The following is a 15,076-nucleotide window of genomic DNA, read 5'->3' on the forward strand; positions in this document are numbered from 1 at the left end:
TAATACGTGTTTTCCTGTAAAAAGGACTAAATGTTTTTGATTCCTTTAAGTCTTGACTCTAATAAATACTGGCATGTGGCACTTACCAGACCCCCTCCCTTCATGTCTAAAGGTTAGCTATGTCTTAACTGGGCCCAGTAAAAGGAACCGTGGTAGGGCTCTGTGCACCCACCAGCTGTACTTGCTAGGAAGCCCTCCTAGGTTCCTCCCCTGGCTAATCCATCCCCCACCCCAGGGCTGATCTTCCTTACATTTTTTTCCCCTTGCCACTCACTGCCTGAAGGCTACATCTCTACTCCTGGGCATGGAGCATAAGCATGCCCAATCTAGCCCTGATCTCCCTGTGACTCCTTACCCCCTCATGCCCCATGTAACTTTAACACCCTTCGCATTCCCAGATGAGGCCAACTTGCTCAGTCCTCCCTGACCTTTTGGAATTCGTCTGTCTTACCCATTATTTATCCTCTGACATTCACTTAACCTCCCCTGCAAATACCTTCCCATGACATACATGCATGACAGACACTGGACAATATCATCACATTGATTTGCTCAAAGGCTCCATGCATGAAGCAAAAGAGAATGGGATGTCCAAGCAGGTGGTGCTCATAGAGGAAACATGTCTCTCCTTGGACTTGTTGATGGTACACAATCAAACGGGTTATTGCTGCCTTAAAAAAAGCCTTTTTTTTTTTTTAAATTGGTATTTGGTCCATACATCCAAATATAAAACTTTTTAAACCATAACTAATTGTATGCCAACAAGTATAATTTCTAATATAGAAAACTTTTAAAAAGTTTATTTATTTATTTTGAGAGAGAGAAAGAGAGAGAGAGCATGAGAGCTGGGGAGCGGCAGAGAGGGAAAGAGAGAATCCCAAGCAGGATCTGTGCTGTCAGCATGGAGCCTGAATGCGGCTCAAATTCACGAACCATGTGATTATGACCTGAGCTGGAATCAAGGGTCCGACACTTAAGTGACTAAGCCACCCAGGTGCCTTCTAATATAGGAAACTTCTTCAAACAAAATGCACAATTATCGCCTATCATTCATTAGTCATAATGATCTCTCCTTGCTTTTATTATCAAAAGACTCGTTTCTCCGTCCATCTGAGGTGGCAGTTTTCACAGACTTCCTGACACTCTCTTGCTGAATCCCTTTAACAAAAACTTCTGGGTGACAACCAGCTGGGAACATGAGTGCAAGCTGATGGCCACAAAGAAGAATAAATCTCATTTTCCATATAGCTCCAGGATCAAATCAGACATTTCTAGGAAGTGTAACAAATTTTCTTAAAACACAATCACTTTACTGACTATCCTCAATGGAATGAAAACCCATTCTTCACCTTGTTCTAAGAACATAGCACAGAGTTTTCAAAGGACAAAGAGCCCAGTTATGAGAAAACAGCATTCTTTAATGCATTTTTAATTATCTGTCTGATTTGTTACAAAAGAATATTTGATGAGTAGTTTAGGTAAGCAAAACTAGAAGTTAACAATGAAGCATTAAGATCTGTACACATTCTCCTGGCTAACTATTTAAGGCAAAGCAGCACCAGGGAAAAATGACAGGAGTTCAATGGAAATGCCACATATTGGTAAAGTGTACCACGGTAATGAATTCAAGGTGAAATCTAGTTAATAAAAATCTGGCTATATTATATGAAAATAAATAAATTCTCAATTGATATATGAAGCTGAAGTTTTTATATGGTATAGGTCTTTTTTCAAAAAATCAAAAGTATTGTGGATGAATAAAACATTTATGTGTGTCTTCTACGAGCAGAAAACATTTCCTGTCTCATTTGAAATCTTACTTGCCAGGACCCATGCTTTAAAAAAATAAGACAAAATGCTTCTTCCATTTCTTCCTTGTGCCCTCATCTCTTCCCCATTGATAATGCAGTTGAAGTTTCTATTTGCTTTAAGATTGTGGCCCTGATTCTCAGTAAGGGGAACTCTTCACAGATTGCCTTTTCAATATAACTGTCGAGGAAGCGTTCATTGCGAAGACCACCATAGTATAAGAAGTTACCCATGACAATAAAAGTACAGCATTAAAATAATTAGGACTATTTTGTTAGCTTTGTTAGAAGAACAAGGTGGCTGCCATCAATTAAAAGCATATTCGCAGGTTTAAGGCCATCAGTTTTAATGTTTTGGTTGTTGCTATGATGACTGCCCCCCCTTCCCATCCCCATGGACAAACAACTGTAATAGATGTTTTCCCCATTTGGTAGTTTCTTTTGAATGAATGAATCAAAGAATGAGTACTTAAAATGGTAATTTTCTAACATTTTACTGAAATGAATATCAGAATGTTTAATTAACACATTTAAGCGCTGAGTTTTAATTAAGAAGACATATAGCTCCCAAACATTTATGAATAAATTGAAGAAACAATGCCTAAAGAACAAAAATGAGAGTCATTTGAAAATACCATCACCTAGGGCTCAACCATGTGATGGAGTCTCATGTTGTAGACCATTAGAACACATAAAACATCATTAATGAGGGCTATTGCACATAGCATACATATATCACAAGAGTAAAATCACAGAGAGCATTTCTGTTAAGTGCAAGAAGAGCACATAGTTTGTGTAAAACTCATTCTTTATTTAGAGCTGCTATTTTACTGGCAAATTACAAGGATTTTCTCTGTAGGCTTGTGTCTGCATGTAATGAACAGTGGAGAGGAGAAGAGAGAGAAATGAGGTGGTTCTAAGTGAGTCAAAGAAAATTAAGCTTTTCCTTGTCTTCTTAAAGAAAAAAAAATGGAATCCATGAACAGACATTAGAATTCTGTCCTAGGTGCTAGTTTACTAGCTGGAATGATGGAATTTCTGTTCTTCTTGGCTAGCTCAGGACTGAAATAATTTTATGTGACAGAGCTGATGTGTTGATCAATAAAAAGACTACAATCGTTTACATTGAGAGTTTAGTGCAATTTTAAGAATCTGCATTAAGCAAAATGGGGGCTTATAGTGGAATTAATGCAGAACCATCTTCCTTAGTGAAGTGCCTAAATGAAGTAGGACTGAATTTTTAACACCAACGATTATGGATTAAAGAAAAATCCAATCAATTGAAAGGGCTGGTTTTGGAAATGGCACAATGACAGTATTTTTGAGCACATAATACTGTGCAAAATCCAGGAAAGCAAACAGATGTTCACTTTCATTTCCCTCCTTCTTCTAGTATTTATCTTATCATTTGGGAAAAGCTTTCTTGTATTGCAGTTTGATTACATGTGCATTTTGCAAATTTCCAGATGTGTCCAAATGTTTTAATCTACATTATGGCTTTATATTTTAGGTCCCTGTGATTCCCTAATCAGAGTTCTTATTTTTCTAAACATTAAATGAAATTGAAAATTTTCATATACCCCATTTAGTATGAGAGTATTATGGACATTTTTTCCAAACTAGTCTTTCTAGATATATTGGTCTTACATCGACTCAATGGATAATCAGTCCGATTATGTTGTACTATAATACCAAATCCTTTGGAGAGAATATTCACTTCTCTGCAACAGAACAAAACAAAACAAACAACTTTTTGACAGGTGAGGTCGAGATAATTTCCCTTCTCAAATTTATGCCAACAAAATTTACCCATTGAAGATAAGCACCCTTCCACTTAAGGTGGTATCTGTAGGGGGTTTGCCTGTAATGCTTACTTAATAGTTTCCCATAAGCACTGATTTTGAATCTACATAGATAGGAGATTTGTTAATTTCAAGATGCTAACATTGTGGAAGAAGGCATAATAGAGACAGAATGAAAAGTGATCCTGGCAAATTCAAGGAATGTTTAGAGCTTGAAAACAGAGCATCAAGACAGCTGTGGAGGAAGGTATGCTAACATAAACCGAAATCTTAGCCCAGTCAGAGACTGGCCCTCATGAAATGATACAAAACTGTGGTAAAGCTATATATTTTGGATACTCGAACAAGTATTTGAATGTGCATTTTTATAACATAAGAATAAACTGCCTAAGGATATCTCCAATTAACTAACTAGTTAAAGCTCCCGAGTCTCCAAAAAGAACCAGAAAGATATAAAAGAAAACAACAAAGCATATGATAGAAAATATGAATAGTAGTTTGGACTGCAAGAAACACTTCCTAAAAAATAAGGAAAGGAGAATTGGGGAGGGGGCTGATGTAGACTGCCCAAAGGAATATTATTTGAAAACTCTGACATAGAAAGATCTCCACAGAGATGTGGATGAAAATCTGACTGAAAGGGGTTTGAAGGAAAGAGGCAAGAAGAACAGAAAATGGAAAGGAATTTATGTGAGAATAAAGCAGAATAGGGAATAACTGACTGTTTTGGAGAAGTGGTTAGGATTTCAGATTACTTCCATGTGGAGGCATTAAAAGTGAGTGGCCTCTACCCTCTTATTTTATCATGATGCTTCTGGAGGAGAACACTGACCCCTGTCCTAAAAGCCCACATTGCTGAGTCTGGGCAACTGTTAAATTGGTCACAAGAAAATGATGCTCTCAAGGCCATGGCCAGAGCATTAATTTGTCATTTAATAATATTTTAGCTTTCTGGAGTGAAATCAAGTCTGACTCACGGCCATAGGTACACCTGGATCTTGGTCAACCATCTAATGAGTGTGTGGCTTGGGTCATTTAGAATTGAGCAACACATCAATGCCACACACAAGTCAACCCAAAGGGCCAAGGAAATGTTGGTGGCTACACTTTTCTAGCAATAATAATATCTTATAATCAGAATAGAACATTCACTTATTTCACAGTGTTCTCACAAACTGTACTTAGGAATGGTAGTCCTAAATCCCTTACATGAACTACTACTATGTTGAGTAACTCAACAATAGAATAGACTAAAATTATGTAGATTTCTCAAATGAAAATCTCTTTGATCCTACCCTAATCTGACTTTGCCATCAACTAATGCTCTTCTGTTTTTACTCCTAACTCTGTGAACTGAAACTAGTACATATCTTATCAGGTAGAAAGAAGCCCAACTGATTGTCCTATGATATTGTAGTGAAAACATGATCAAAAAGAGCCAGGTTTCAAAAGGTTAATGGAGTAAAACTCTTCAAAAGGAATATGGCAAACAAGCCGTAGATAGCCTTAAATGGGAATGTAAATGTTTCCTTGAAGTACGTGATTCAAAATAATAGGTTATTCTAAAGGGAATCTATTCTGATAGTACAGAATATCTAAATCCCTCTGAAACAAGTAGAAATTTCTTTTATATAGATTAATGAGCTTATGACAAGTTCATACTCAAGAGTTATTCAGGCATTTCTTTGCTCCTTCCTAGGCAGAATAAATTTATTTTATTCATTCACTGTAAAAGTTACACTTGGTAATTTCTCAGCTGTATAAATCATCATGGAATGAGAAATGGGGCCTACACGTTGGTAATAAACTTAAATATGTTCAAATAAAGACTTCACAATGCTCTTTCCAATCATCTGTTTCTTTTAAAAAAATAAATATATACCACTTATTCAATGGAGAAATTAGCCAATTTACCAAAAGTTAAGTGACGTAAACTCCCAAGTAAACAAACAAACAAGCAAAAAACCCACAAAGGTCCATTTACGGAATACAGCTTAAGACGAAAACGTCATCTGCCCTCAGGTAACTAAATTGCAGCAAGCAATTACTTTTTATTTATTTTTTCTTTTTTAAATTTTTTATTGTTTAATTACTTTTGAGAGAGAGAAAGACAGACAGACAGACAGACAGAATGAGAGTCGGGGAGGGGCAGAGAGTGAGGGAGACAAATAATCCAAAGCAGGCTCCAGGCTCCAAGCTGTCAGCAGAGAGCCCGACACCGGGCTCGAACTCACAAACTGTGAGATCATGACCTGAGCTGGAGTTAGACGCTTAACTGACTGAGCCACCCAGGCGCCCCAAGCGATTACATTTTAGAAGTAGAGCCACCTCTCTACAGACTATGGCTTTTGTTCCTTGTCTTCAAAGAACAATGCCCTTGCATCAGAATCAAACTCCATACACAATACTTGATCACCCCACTTCAAAGCACTCTCACTCTCGGATCTAATTAGAGCTAATAAAGATATTGGGTTTACGTGCTGACTGATGTTTGTAGCAAATCCCCAGAAAACACATTCAAGAAATCAATCAGTTTGATTTTAGTTTCTATCTCTCTAGGGCCAGTCCACCCCTCCTCGGCTCAGTACCTGACAGGTGCGCCCCGGCTGTGTGCGGGTTTCAGCATGACTGTCACTGTATTGTCCGTTTGATTCAGTGGGGTCTCCAGTTCATAAGCCGGCATAGAGGGTGCTGGGGGAAGAATGTGTGAGACAGAAGACTCATTATTTCTGGTTGATCTTTTTGGTTTCCTTCCTAGTTCCATTTGCAACGAACATTATGAACACAGTACACTTACATTGCAGCTATGAACCGACTACAGGCAGCCTTTACATATATGCCCTACACAGAATATCGGGAAACATTGCTAGGACCAATATATGTTGACTTCTTTGATCTTGAGTTTAAGTTGGGAGAGAGTATGAGGGGGCTCGGCAGTGTTAGTAACATTATGTCTTGATTTGCATTCTTGCTAAATGGATGTAGTCAGCGGGCTATGCACTTAGAATTTGTGTACTTATTGGTAGGAATGTTTTTCTTTAAAAATTACTTTAAATGCATATTTAAGAAATAATCACTAGGATCATAAGACTGAATGTTATAGCTCGCCTATCTAAGTCAAGATGGTAGACTTTCTGTGTGCCAGAGATCTAGGCATCTACAGGGGACTATGGGAGCCAGAGAGGCTTATTGAAATTAGTGACCACTAGTGGGCTCTCAGGGAGAGCAGGCAGATGGAAAAGATAAGGGAACTGAAGTAAGAAAGGCTTGGGTTTGACTTTTTGTTGTTTTGCTTTAATCAGCATAAGAGCGTAGGGACATCAATTATCTCTGGAACTTCAGTTTACTCTTCTTTCAAAAGAGGAGAAATTGCCCTCTATGGTTATTATGGGAATTCAAAGAGATAATAAAGACAGCCAGGCAAATAAAATTCTACAAATGTTAGTTCTTTTTTTCCACTCTGTGTGACTCCTATTTCCAAGTCCATTCTTTGTTTTCTAGATTGTTCGGTCTTATTATGAGAAGATAACGACAGAGCTCTTCAGTAATTTTGTCATCGCCATGGACAAGAGAAATCATTTCATGAAGGCTGTGATGTGGGAGGGCACACAGTCCTTTTAAGACCCACAGGTGCGAGGTACCTGATGAGAACACTAGAGATCAATTTTTTTTTTTTACAAATATAGTTTTAAAAATCTCTTACATATAAAAAGCTTTTATGTAAAAGACATGGGTTATATCTCATTTCCATTTATTGGATTTTCTCAGCATTAAAAATTAACACCAATTCTATTAAAAATTAACTCCGATTCATAATACAGAATTACATTTTGTATAGAGAATAGTTCTCTATTTGAGGTCCATGAAAGTAGAAAATTGGGGCCCATAAACTGTAATTTTCTTTGAACTATAAAAAATAAAACAGTTATTCTTGATGAGTCTGTGCAGGCTAACTAAAATGTCAACTGTCTTTGTTTCTGGGTAGAACTGTATAAACTTGCTGGGCTAACAGTGGTCAGACTCATATCAACCAGAATTTTTACATAACAAAAGTAGTATAAAATGAATTATTTTTTCTAAAAGAACATCCTCTTAAAGATAATAATCTTTAAGGGGCACCTGGGTGGCTCAGTCAGTTAAGCGTCCAACTTCAGCTCAGGTCACGATCTCACAGTTTTTGGGTTCAAGCCCTGCATCAGGAGCCCTGTGCTGACAGCTCAGAGTCTGGAGCCTGCTTTGGATTCTGTGTCTCCCTCTCTCTCTGCCCTTCATCTGCTCACACTCTTGTCTCTCTCTCTCAAAAATTAACATTTAAAAAAAGATAGTAATCTTTGAAATATAGTTTCAAATAGGGGAAAATTACCAAAAAGGGTGGGGGGCTTGGAGATACACATTCTGACACACATTCCTGTCTTAATCTCCATCATAAATTCAAGTAGCAGATGATATCGTCTTAATTACATCCAGGTATCAATGCACTTGATCAAGATCAGAGAAGAGTACATGGGAAATTACAACCAGGAGCCATATTTTCTGATTGCAAATCTAGTGGTCCCTCTACTCACTCAGCTCTACAAACTATGCCATTTCCTAACCTCCCAAGGGCTTCCTCTTCTTCTAACTCCCCATATTGTTATCATCTAATGCTTTCTATGAAATATCAACATATATTAAACTTCAAGTCAGGTTTGTGCTTAGAAATAAAATCTTACATGATCAAAAATTTCACCGTAAGTTATCACTACTTGAAACCAAATGTCCAAACCTAATAATGGTTAGAGTACTCTAGCTGTGAGCAATTCTCCGTCTCAGATTCTAAGCAAAAAACTTTCCAAGAACTAGAAATAAGGGACAGTAGATATTAAAATTAGGCTAAATATGTAGCTAACACTGACTGACTAAAAAAGTTACTTCCCTCACCCCCCTCCTGCTCATCTACCCCCAACCAAAACAGGCAAAGCCAAAACTCAAATATTTCCCCCACTCATACCCAAAGGGGAAAACAATGGAAAAAAGGAACGTCCATGAATTGTGTTCATTGCTGTTACAAATCCCACAACAGATGGCAACTCCATTTCCTCTAGACTGAAGCTCAAAGACATTTTCTGCACAGTTGCACATGCCCAGAAATTCTTCTCAAATTTTGTCTTTGGTTGGATGGTGTGACTGAGTCTCTACCAGCAAAAAGCTGGAGGCTGTGTCAGGTGTCACCCCTCTGTCGCTGCAAAGGATGTGCAGCTACTAAAGGTGAAGGTCCCAAGGAAGGCTGATCCTTCTGGAAGCAGACTCCATACAATGCTGTCTTTCTGCTGAGCACTCAGTCATTCACAGCTCATTGCAGAGCTCTTTCAAACACTGCTGCTGCTCTTGTAACTTGTAGTGTGAAGGGAGCAGGAGCATAAAGACTAGAACCTTCACCCATGCTCACATCCTCTGATGCAAACTGATAAAAATATGGCTACTTCCTAATGCAGGAGGATCTTAAGCTCCCAAATTATAAGAATTTGTAGTATTCCTTCAATTCCAGGAATCTGGTTTTCTTATGTACTAAAGTGTTAACCTGCATACAACACATAAGTAGGTGTGAGCTTTGTGTCCTTGACAATGGGAATGAAAAAAGTACAAAAAACTGCAACTTCTGAGAAAAGACATAACTCATGAATGTATATATAATACCTGATATTTTGGTGGTAAACTGATTTGTTGCTGGAGGTCCAAATCCCTTAGCTGTGCTAGCTCGGATAGTAAAGGAGTACGTGGTCCCCGGATACAGTCCAAAGAATAGAAAATGGGTTTCATTTCCCAGTTTTGAAACTCTTCCACTTTGATTGGATAAGTCTATTTCTGGGTCAAAGGAACTGACTGCTTTGTAGGTGATCTGCAAGAGAATAAGAATGTGATAACATATCTGCAGCAGAAGGACGGGGATCACATCTTTATCCAATAAACGCTTGTGATGTATGCACTGTCAGATGCTTTATGATAAGCTCCTCTACTCACTTAGACTCTTCAAATCCTGGATCCAGTGAAGGGGTGCAGGAATTCAGCCAAAACTGTTATGAGTGATTACTTTTATAGACAGAGGGACTGAAAGCCAGTAGATTAGAACATAAAGGATGAGCTCGGGTTTAAGCTAATACCTTGAAGTTGTTTGCTTTCAAAATGTCACTTTGGAAAACTACATTACAGTTGGCTTAAAACAGCATCACAAAATGTACAACTAGCTCAAACGGATAAGGACCTTACAAGGAGAAGGCCTCATCTCTCAGCCAGTGGCCAGTTTGACTTAGCACTGAATAGGATTATTGTCTGCTGGAAACAAGGCCACTTTTAAATGTGTTCATCAATGTGGGCAAAGATGTCTGCTCTCAAAATAAATCCTAAACACGTGTCAGTATTTAGGATTTAGTACTCTTGATGGTATGACTGTGGTGCTCATGACGGGTCATATTTACTTCTTTTCTTTACAGCAACCCTGTTCAAGAGAACTTTCTGTCATGATAGGCATGTTCTCCTCTGTACTATTTAGAACAGTAGCCACCAGTCGCAGGTTGCTTGAAATGTGGCTCAGCTAGTGAGACTGAGGACCTGAAAATTTGATTCATTTAATTCTAATGAACTAAAATTTACATTTACATCACCATGCGCGACCAGGAGCTGCCACTTCAGGCAGTGCCATTCTAGAAGCTTTCATAGCTTTGCCACATACCAAGTGTTCAAAGCACATTGGATGAGTCTGGAATGCGTGGAAATAAATATAACATAGGTGTCTTTAAATGTGCCCTTTCAAATGATTTTTAAAAGAATTTCACTATAAGTAGTTCATCACCTATTCACGAAAATGCATTTTAGTGGTGATTACTACCTTCTACTGGTTGTAATGACATAATTTTTAAATGTGGCATATTCAAAAGTTTTAAATTGCAAAACTGAGCACTTTTCTTGCTTTTAAATAGATAAACTTACTTATAATTTATGTGCATGAACACTAACACTGTTATTATACGAAGTGATAATTGACATTCTTTCTTCTTATATTTATACCATGTCATTATAATTAAGGAGACCTCTCTGGAAGAATATTTAGATCGAATCATCTAAGCTTTGGCAAGAAAATGTTTGCTGTATATATTAATCACCGCGGTGCATGCCACTGTCAGAGTCAAACGGCATAACTGTCGTTAACCCTCTAGCAGACTTCCCTCTGAGAGACAAGACAGAGTCTACCACCAGCTGCTGTGGGAGGGACTTTAGTGCTGTCACCACTGTGTGCTTAGTTGCTTACTTGGTCCTCATTTTGACACTTCTCAAGAAAAAGATAGTTCAGAGAGGGCAGATCTAAGCTCTGATGGCGTATTCACTCCCCCAAAGTTTATTCATTCATTCACCCATTCAAAACCCATTCACTGGATGTCCCTAGTACATCAAGCCCGGTGCTCTGAGCTGGGATCTCACATGGTGACTGGGACACGGTACCTGTCCCAGGGAAGCTAACAGTCTGGTGGAAAAGTAGAGAGCAATTTAATAATTAAGAGAGAGTATAATTAAAATGAGGACTAGCACCACCCGTCAGGACTAGGTACATCTCCTTGTTCATTTCACTACCTTACCAAAAAGTTTAATGGCACACAACATACATGGGACAAAGTCCAAACTCCTTACCTCTGGGTTAAAGACCTGCTGACATCTTCTTCTAGAAGCTTGTTTCTGAATACTTGACACCATGTTGTTATATCACCTTCTGTCCCGCTTGGGGGATAAAGATTTACTGTACCACAAACACTGGACTCTTCTTACCCTGCTTTTGCTCATGAACTTTCACCTGCCCGGAACATGACAGGGCTATCTGTGGCTTGTTGTCTCTACCTACTCTGATTCATTCATTCCATTCAAATACTGATGCAATAACACTGCCACTGTGAGCACCATGGTCAGCAGATGGACACAGGTCCTGCCCCCAGGTAGTTAGAAACTGGACTTCAGTGGGTAGAGCTGGGAGAGATGCAGTAGGTAAATTAATAATTTAACAAATCTGAAATTCGGAAGATGCAACACACATGTTGGGGGCAGAGAGGGATACATGCTCAGCCACCAAGAATCATTGGGCAGGGGGCAGTGAGGGGATGACAGTTAATTTGAGGAGACTTGAACTTTGTGAGACAGCCAGCTGTCCCAGGAGTTTGGGAAAGAATAGCATAAGCTAAGGCCGTGAAGCAGGAGCATTCTGTGCACAGTTAGGGGCCAGCCATGTGGCTGTGGCCCAGCAGGTGAGGAGAGCGTGGTCCCTCAATCACTGGCTGGAGGAGTAGGCAGGTGCCGTACCATGCAGCACTCTGTACTCTAAGATAAGTATGGATGCATACAAGGGAGAGCCTTTGAACATTTTTAAGTGTGCAAACAAAACGATCTAATTGCCCTTAGGAGAAGACCATGTTAGCTGCCAAGGGAAGAAGTGGTTTGCTGGAAGGAAGCAGTAAGGGCGGTAGGGAGGCCACCGGGAGCTTCTGCAGAGACCACGAGGGAAACCTACAGTGCCTGTGCTAGTGCAGTGGACTAAGGTGAGCACAGTGAAGAGTGCAGTGAGTGAAGAGAACTGACTTATCAGAGAGTCAAAATGGGCAGAACTCCACGACAGAATGAATGCAGAAGAAAGATGGAGGAATCAAGGATAGCATCCATATTTTGGGCTTAAGCAAAAGATGGCCCCACTTTACTGAGAATCAATGAGGAGAAATTAACTGTTGGCTTGTGGACATATCGTGCATTATATAAACTGGGATTTGAGAGGTCTGGCTTGGAAATAGAAATGTGAGGGTGATCAGCATTGAAACAGTATTATTTAGGAATGGATGAGGTCATTGGGGAAAGGATTTTAGGGAGAACACTGATATTTGATGAAATCAATGGTAGAGGAGGTGAAACCAACAAATGAGCCAAAAAGCCAATAGACAGAGCTGTTACCGAAATCAAAAGAAAACAAAAAGGAAAATAAAAAGGAAAAAGAAATGCTTTCAAAGACACTGGGAATTCAGGTGAGATTGGAGCAAAACATGTCTGCCTACCCATGTCTGAAGCCAAAGTTCCCATTTTACTTCTCTGGAAAACCTTCCAAAATCTGGCCTCACAATCACTGGATCAGATGAATGCCTGATGCTGTGACTGCATTCATACCGTTCATCTGGCCATATATCACGGAGCACTGTGAAAGCTCTTCTGTAGTTAAATCATGATCTAAATATGCCAAAGGAACTGGAACTTTTCATGTAATTGTATCTTCTCTCTGAGGAGTGACCAATGTCTTATTCTTTCTCCAGAGCCCACTGTGATGAGTAACTAGTTGGCACTCAGTAGATATTTTCCTAAGAAGACTCCTAGGGAGAGGAGAGGTGTGCATGTGCTCATATAAATGCTCACACTTCCGCGAGTAGAATGTGGGATGTGGCTTGCCGCCACACTGACCACAGAGCAGAGTTCCACTGTACTCACCTATGGCCATGGTCAACAGGATGAGCTAGAAGGGGCTTTGTAACCATCTTTCAGGCACAGCCCTTTGAGAATTTGCTAAAACTGATAGATCCTCTCTTCCCCACCCATAAAACTGCACGTACACACTGATTCATGCACTCCTAAAAATTATGGCTCCTCTCCCTCATGTCTAACACACCCCTAACAAGCAAGTATGTTATGTATATGCAGACACAAAATGGCAGAAAGGTCATCGATCCCCCTCAAAGCCATCCAGAGCCCTGGGAATTTGAACACCAGGAATAAAAAACCAGTTCTTCAGGAAGAGGAACAATCAATTCTAGGATCCACACCTGCAGTAGAGTGAATGCCCCATATACATTTATCTGAGCAAGTACTGTAATGAACACCAAAAAAACAACACTACACTCATACCCAAAGGTACCGTATCCTGTCCTTTTGGCATGTATTGTTTTCATTTGTTCATTCAACTCATGTTTATGAAGTTCCTATTAAGTAGCAGGCTGTAGTAAAGCAGCAGGAAACTCCCAGAAGGAAGGCTTGGGATTCTTTCCACACTTGCACTGTGGCTGAGGGCGAAGGCAAATTTTATGCAGCCTCTCTGCAGAACACTGATGTTCCATGTCGGGTCCAGGCAATTTTATGGGATTCCCCCAAGTCAAAAGGGGACCAACATGCAAATAACATAGGTGGGGGGTGAGAGTTAGGTGAGATGGGGTCAATGGCTGCTTCTACTGGGTGACTTCCAATTTGTATGTAGATGACTAAAATATTCCCAAATTATCTTCCCCTCTTCTACTTGCAGTCTCAGGTCCTAAACTAAGAGATTCATAGAGAAGCAAATTGCAAGCAATGGAATAACATGCAATCCTTGACCAGGAGGGGATTCAAAATCTTCTAGGGAGCATGAGTTGATTGGAATTTCAGCCAGTGTTAAATACAGTCTTAATGGAGAGGCAAGTATCAGAGGAAGGAATAATTAAATCTGATTTTGGGAGAGGAAAGAACCCAGAATATTTCAGGGCAAAGTACAGTATTTGAATGAAAGACTCGAAGATAAGTAGAAGTCCCAGAGGAGGAGAGAAGAAGGGAGAGTGTCAGGATGAAAGAAGGAAAAAGAGGAAAAGCAGGTGGGCGTGATAGATTAAAATTCCATATACATAGCTCATTAAATTCCAGAAATTCCAGGAGAAAAATAATGGGGGACACAGTAATAAATGTAAACTGGAATTTGATCATGGAAGTCCTTGAATATTAAAACCAAACTTCTTAACAGGGCCCTTAAATTCTACTTCTTTCTACTCTATTACCTATCTCAGTCAATAGTGATTAGTTGAGCCCAGTTACCCAGGTTCGGATCTTGACATGTCTTCAACTCTTGATTCTTCAATGCCTCAATCATTTGACAAGTCCAGAACAATCTATGTGGTTTGCTACGTGCTCACACAACACTTTATACTCTCTATACATTAAATTGATTCATATCTCTATATATATCTACATAGATAGATAGATAGATGCCTGGACACATATATATCCCTGTGTACTGTGTGTTTGGGAGTATTACTGACTGATAAAGTTCCAGAAATAGACTTGATATGCAATGTTTCAATTTTGAAAGGTTCTCCCAAATTGTCTACGTAAGAGATGTATGTTCCCACCAACAGTCATAAGCATTTCCCCAGATCACTGTTTAACACTTGATATTATACAAACTTAAACTTTTTGTGACACTTGATTTCATTTCTGAATCATTAGTAAGGTTTTGTAGGTACCTTTTCACATGCTTATATGCTACTTGGATTTTTTTTCTCTATGAGTTGTCTCCTCTTATCCTTCGTCTAATTCTTCTAATGGAATGCTTTGTCTATTTCTTATCAATCTGTATCACGTCTGTATATTGCAGCCAACAGCCCTTCAACTGTTATAAACGTTGAAAATAATTTCTCCAAGTCTTCTGTCTGTATTTAGACTTTCCAA

At 39.2% G+C, this 15,076-nt stretch overlaps 1 protein-coding gene across 5 annotated transcripts in view; it reads right to left on the reverse strand.

Annotated features, from left to right (window-relative positions):
- The window catches only part of PTPRM (protein tyrosine phosphatase receptor type M), a 782,304-nt gene that overhangs the window by 281,347 nt on the left and 485,881 nt on the right, over nt 1-15,076 (reverse strand). For all 5 annotated transcript variants that reach the window (XM_039255239.1, XM_039255236.1, XM_039255237.1 and 2 more), the window contains exons 10-11: nt 9,287-9,488; nt 6,199-6,301 (exon numbers count right to left, since the gene is read on the reverse strand). In XM_039255239.1, the coding sequence (XP_039111170.1) occupies nt 6,199-6,301; nt 9,287-9,488 (305 nt within the window). The remainder of the gene's footprint in view (nt 1-6,198; nt 6,302-9,286; nt 9,489-15,076) is intronic.

This window comes from Hyaena hyaena, unplaced genomic scaffold (assembly GCF_003009895.1).
Source record: "Hyaena hyaena isolate Hyena2069 unplaced genomic scaffold, ASM300989v1 scaffold_515, whole genome shotgun sequence".
NCBI classification, from domain to species: domain Eukaryota; kingdom Metazoa; phylum Chordata; class Mammalia; order Carnivora; family Hyaenidae; genus Hyaena; species Hyaena hyaena.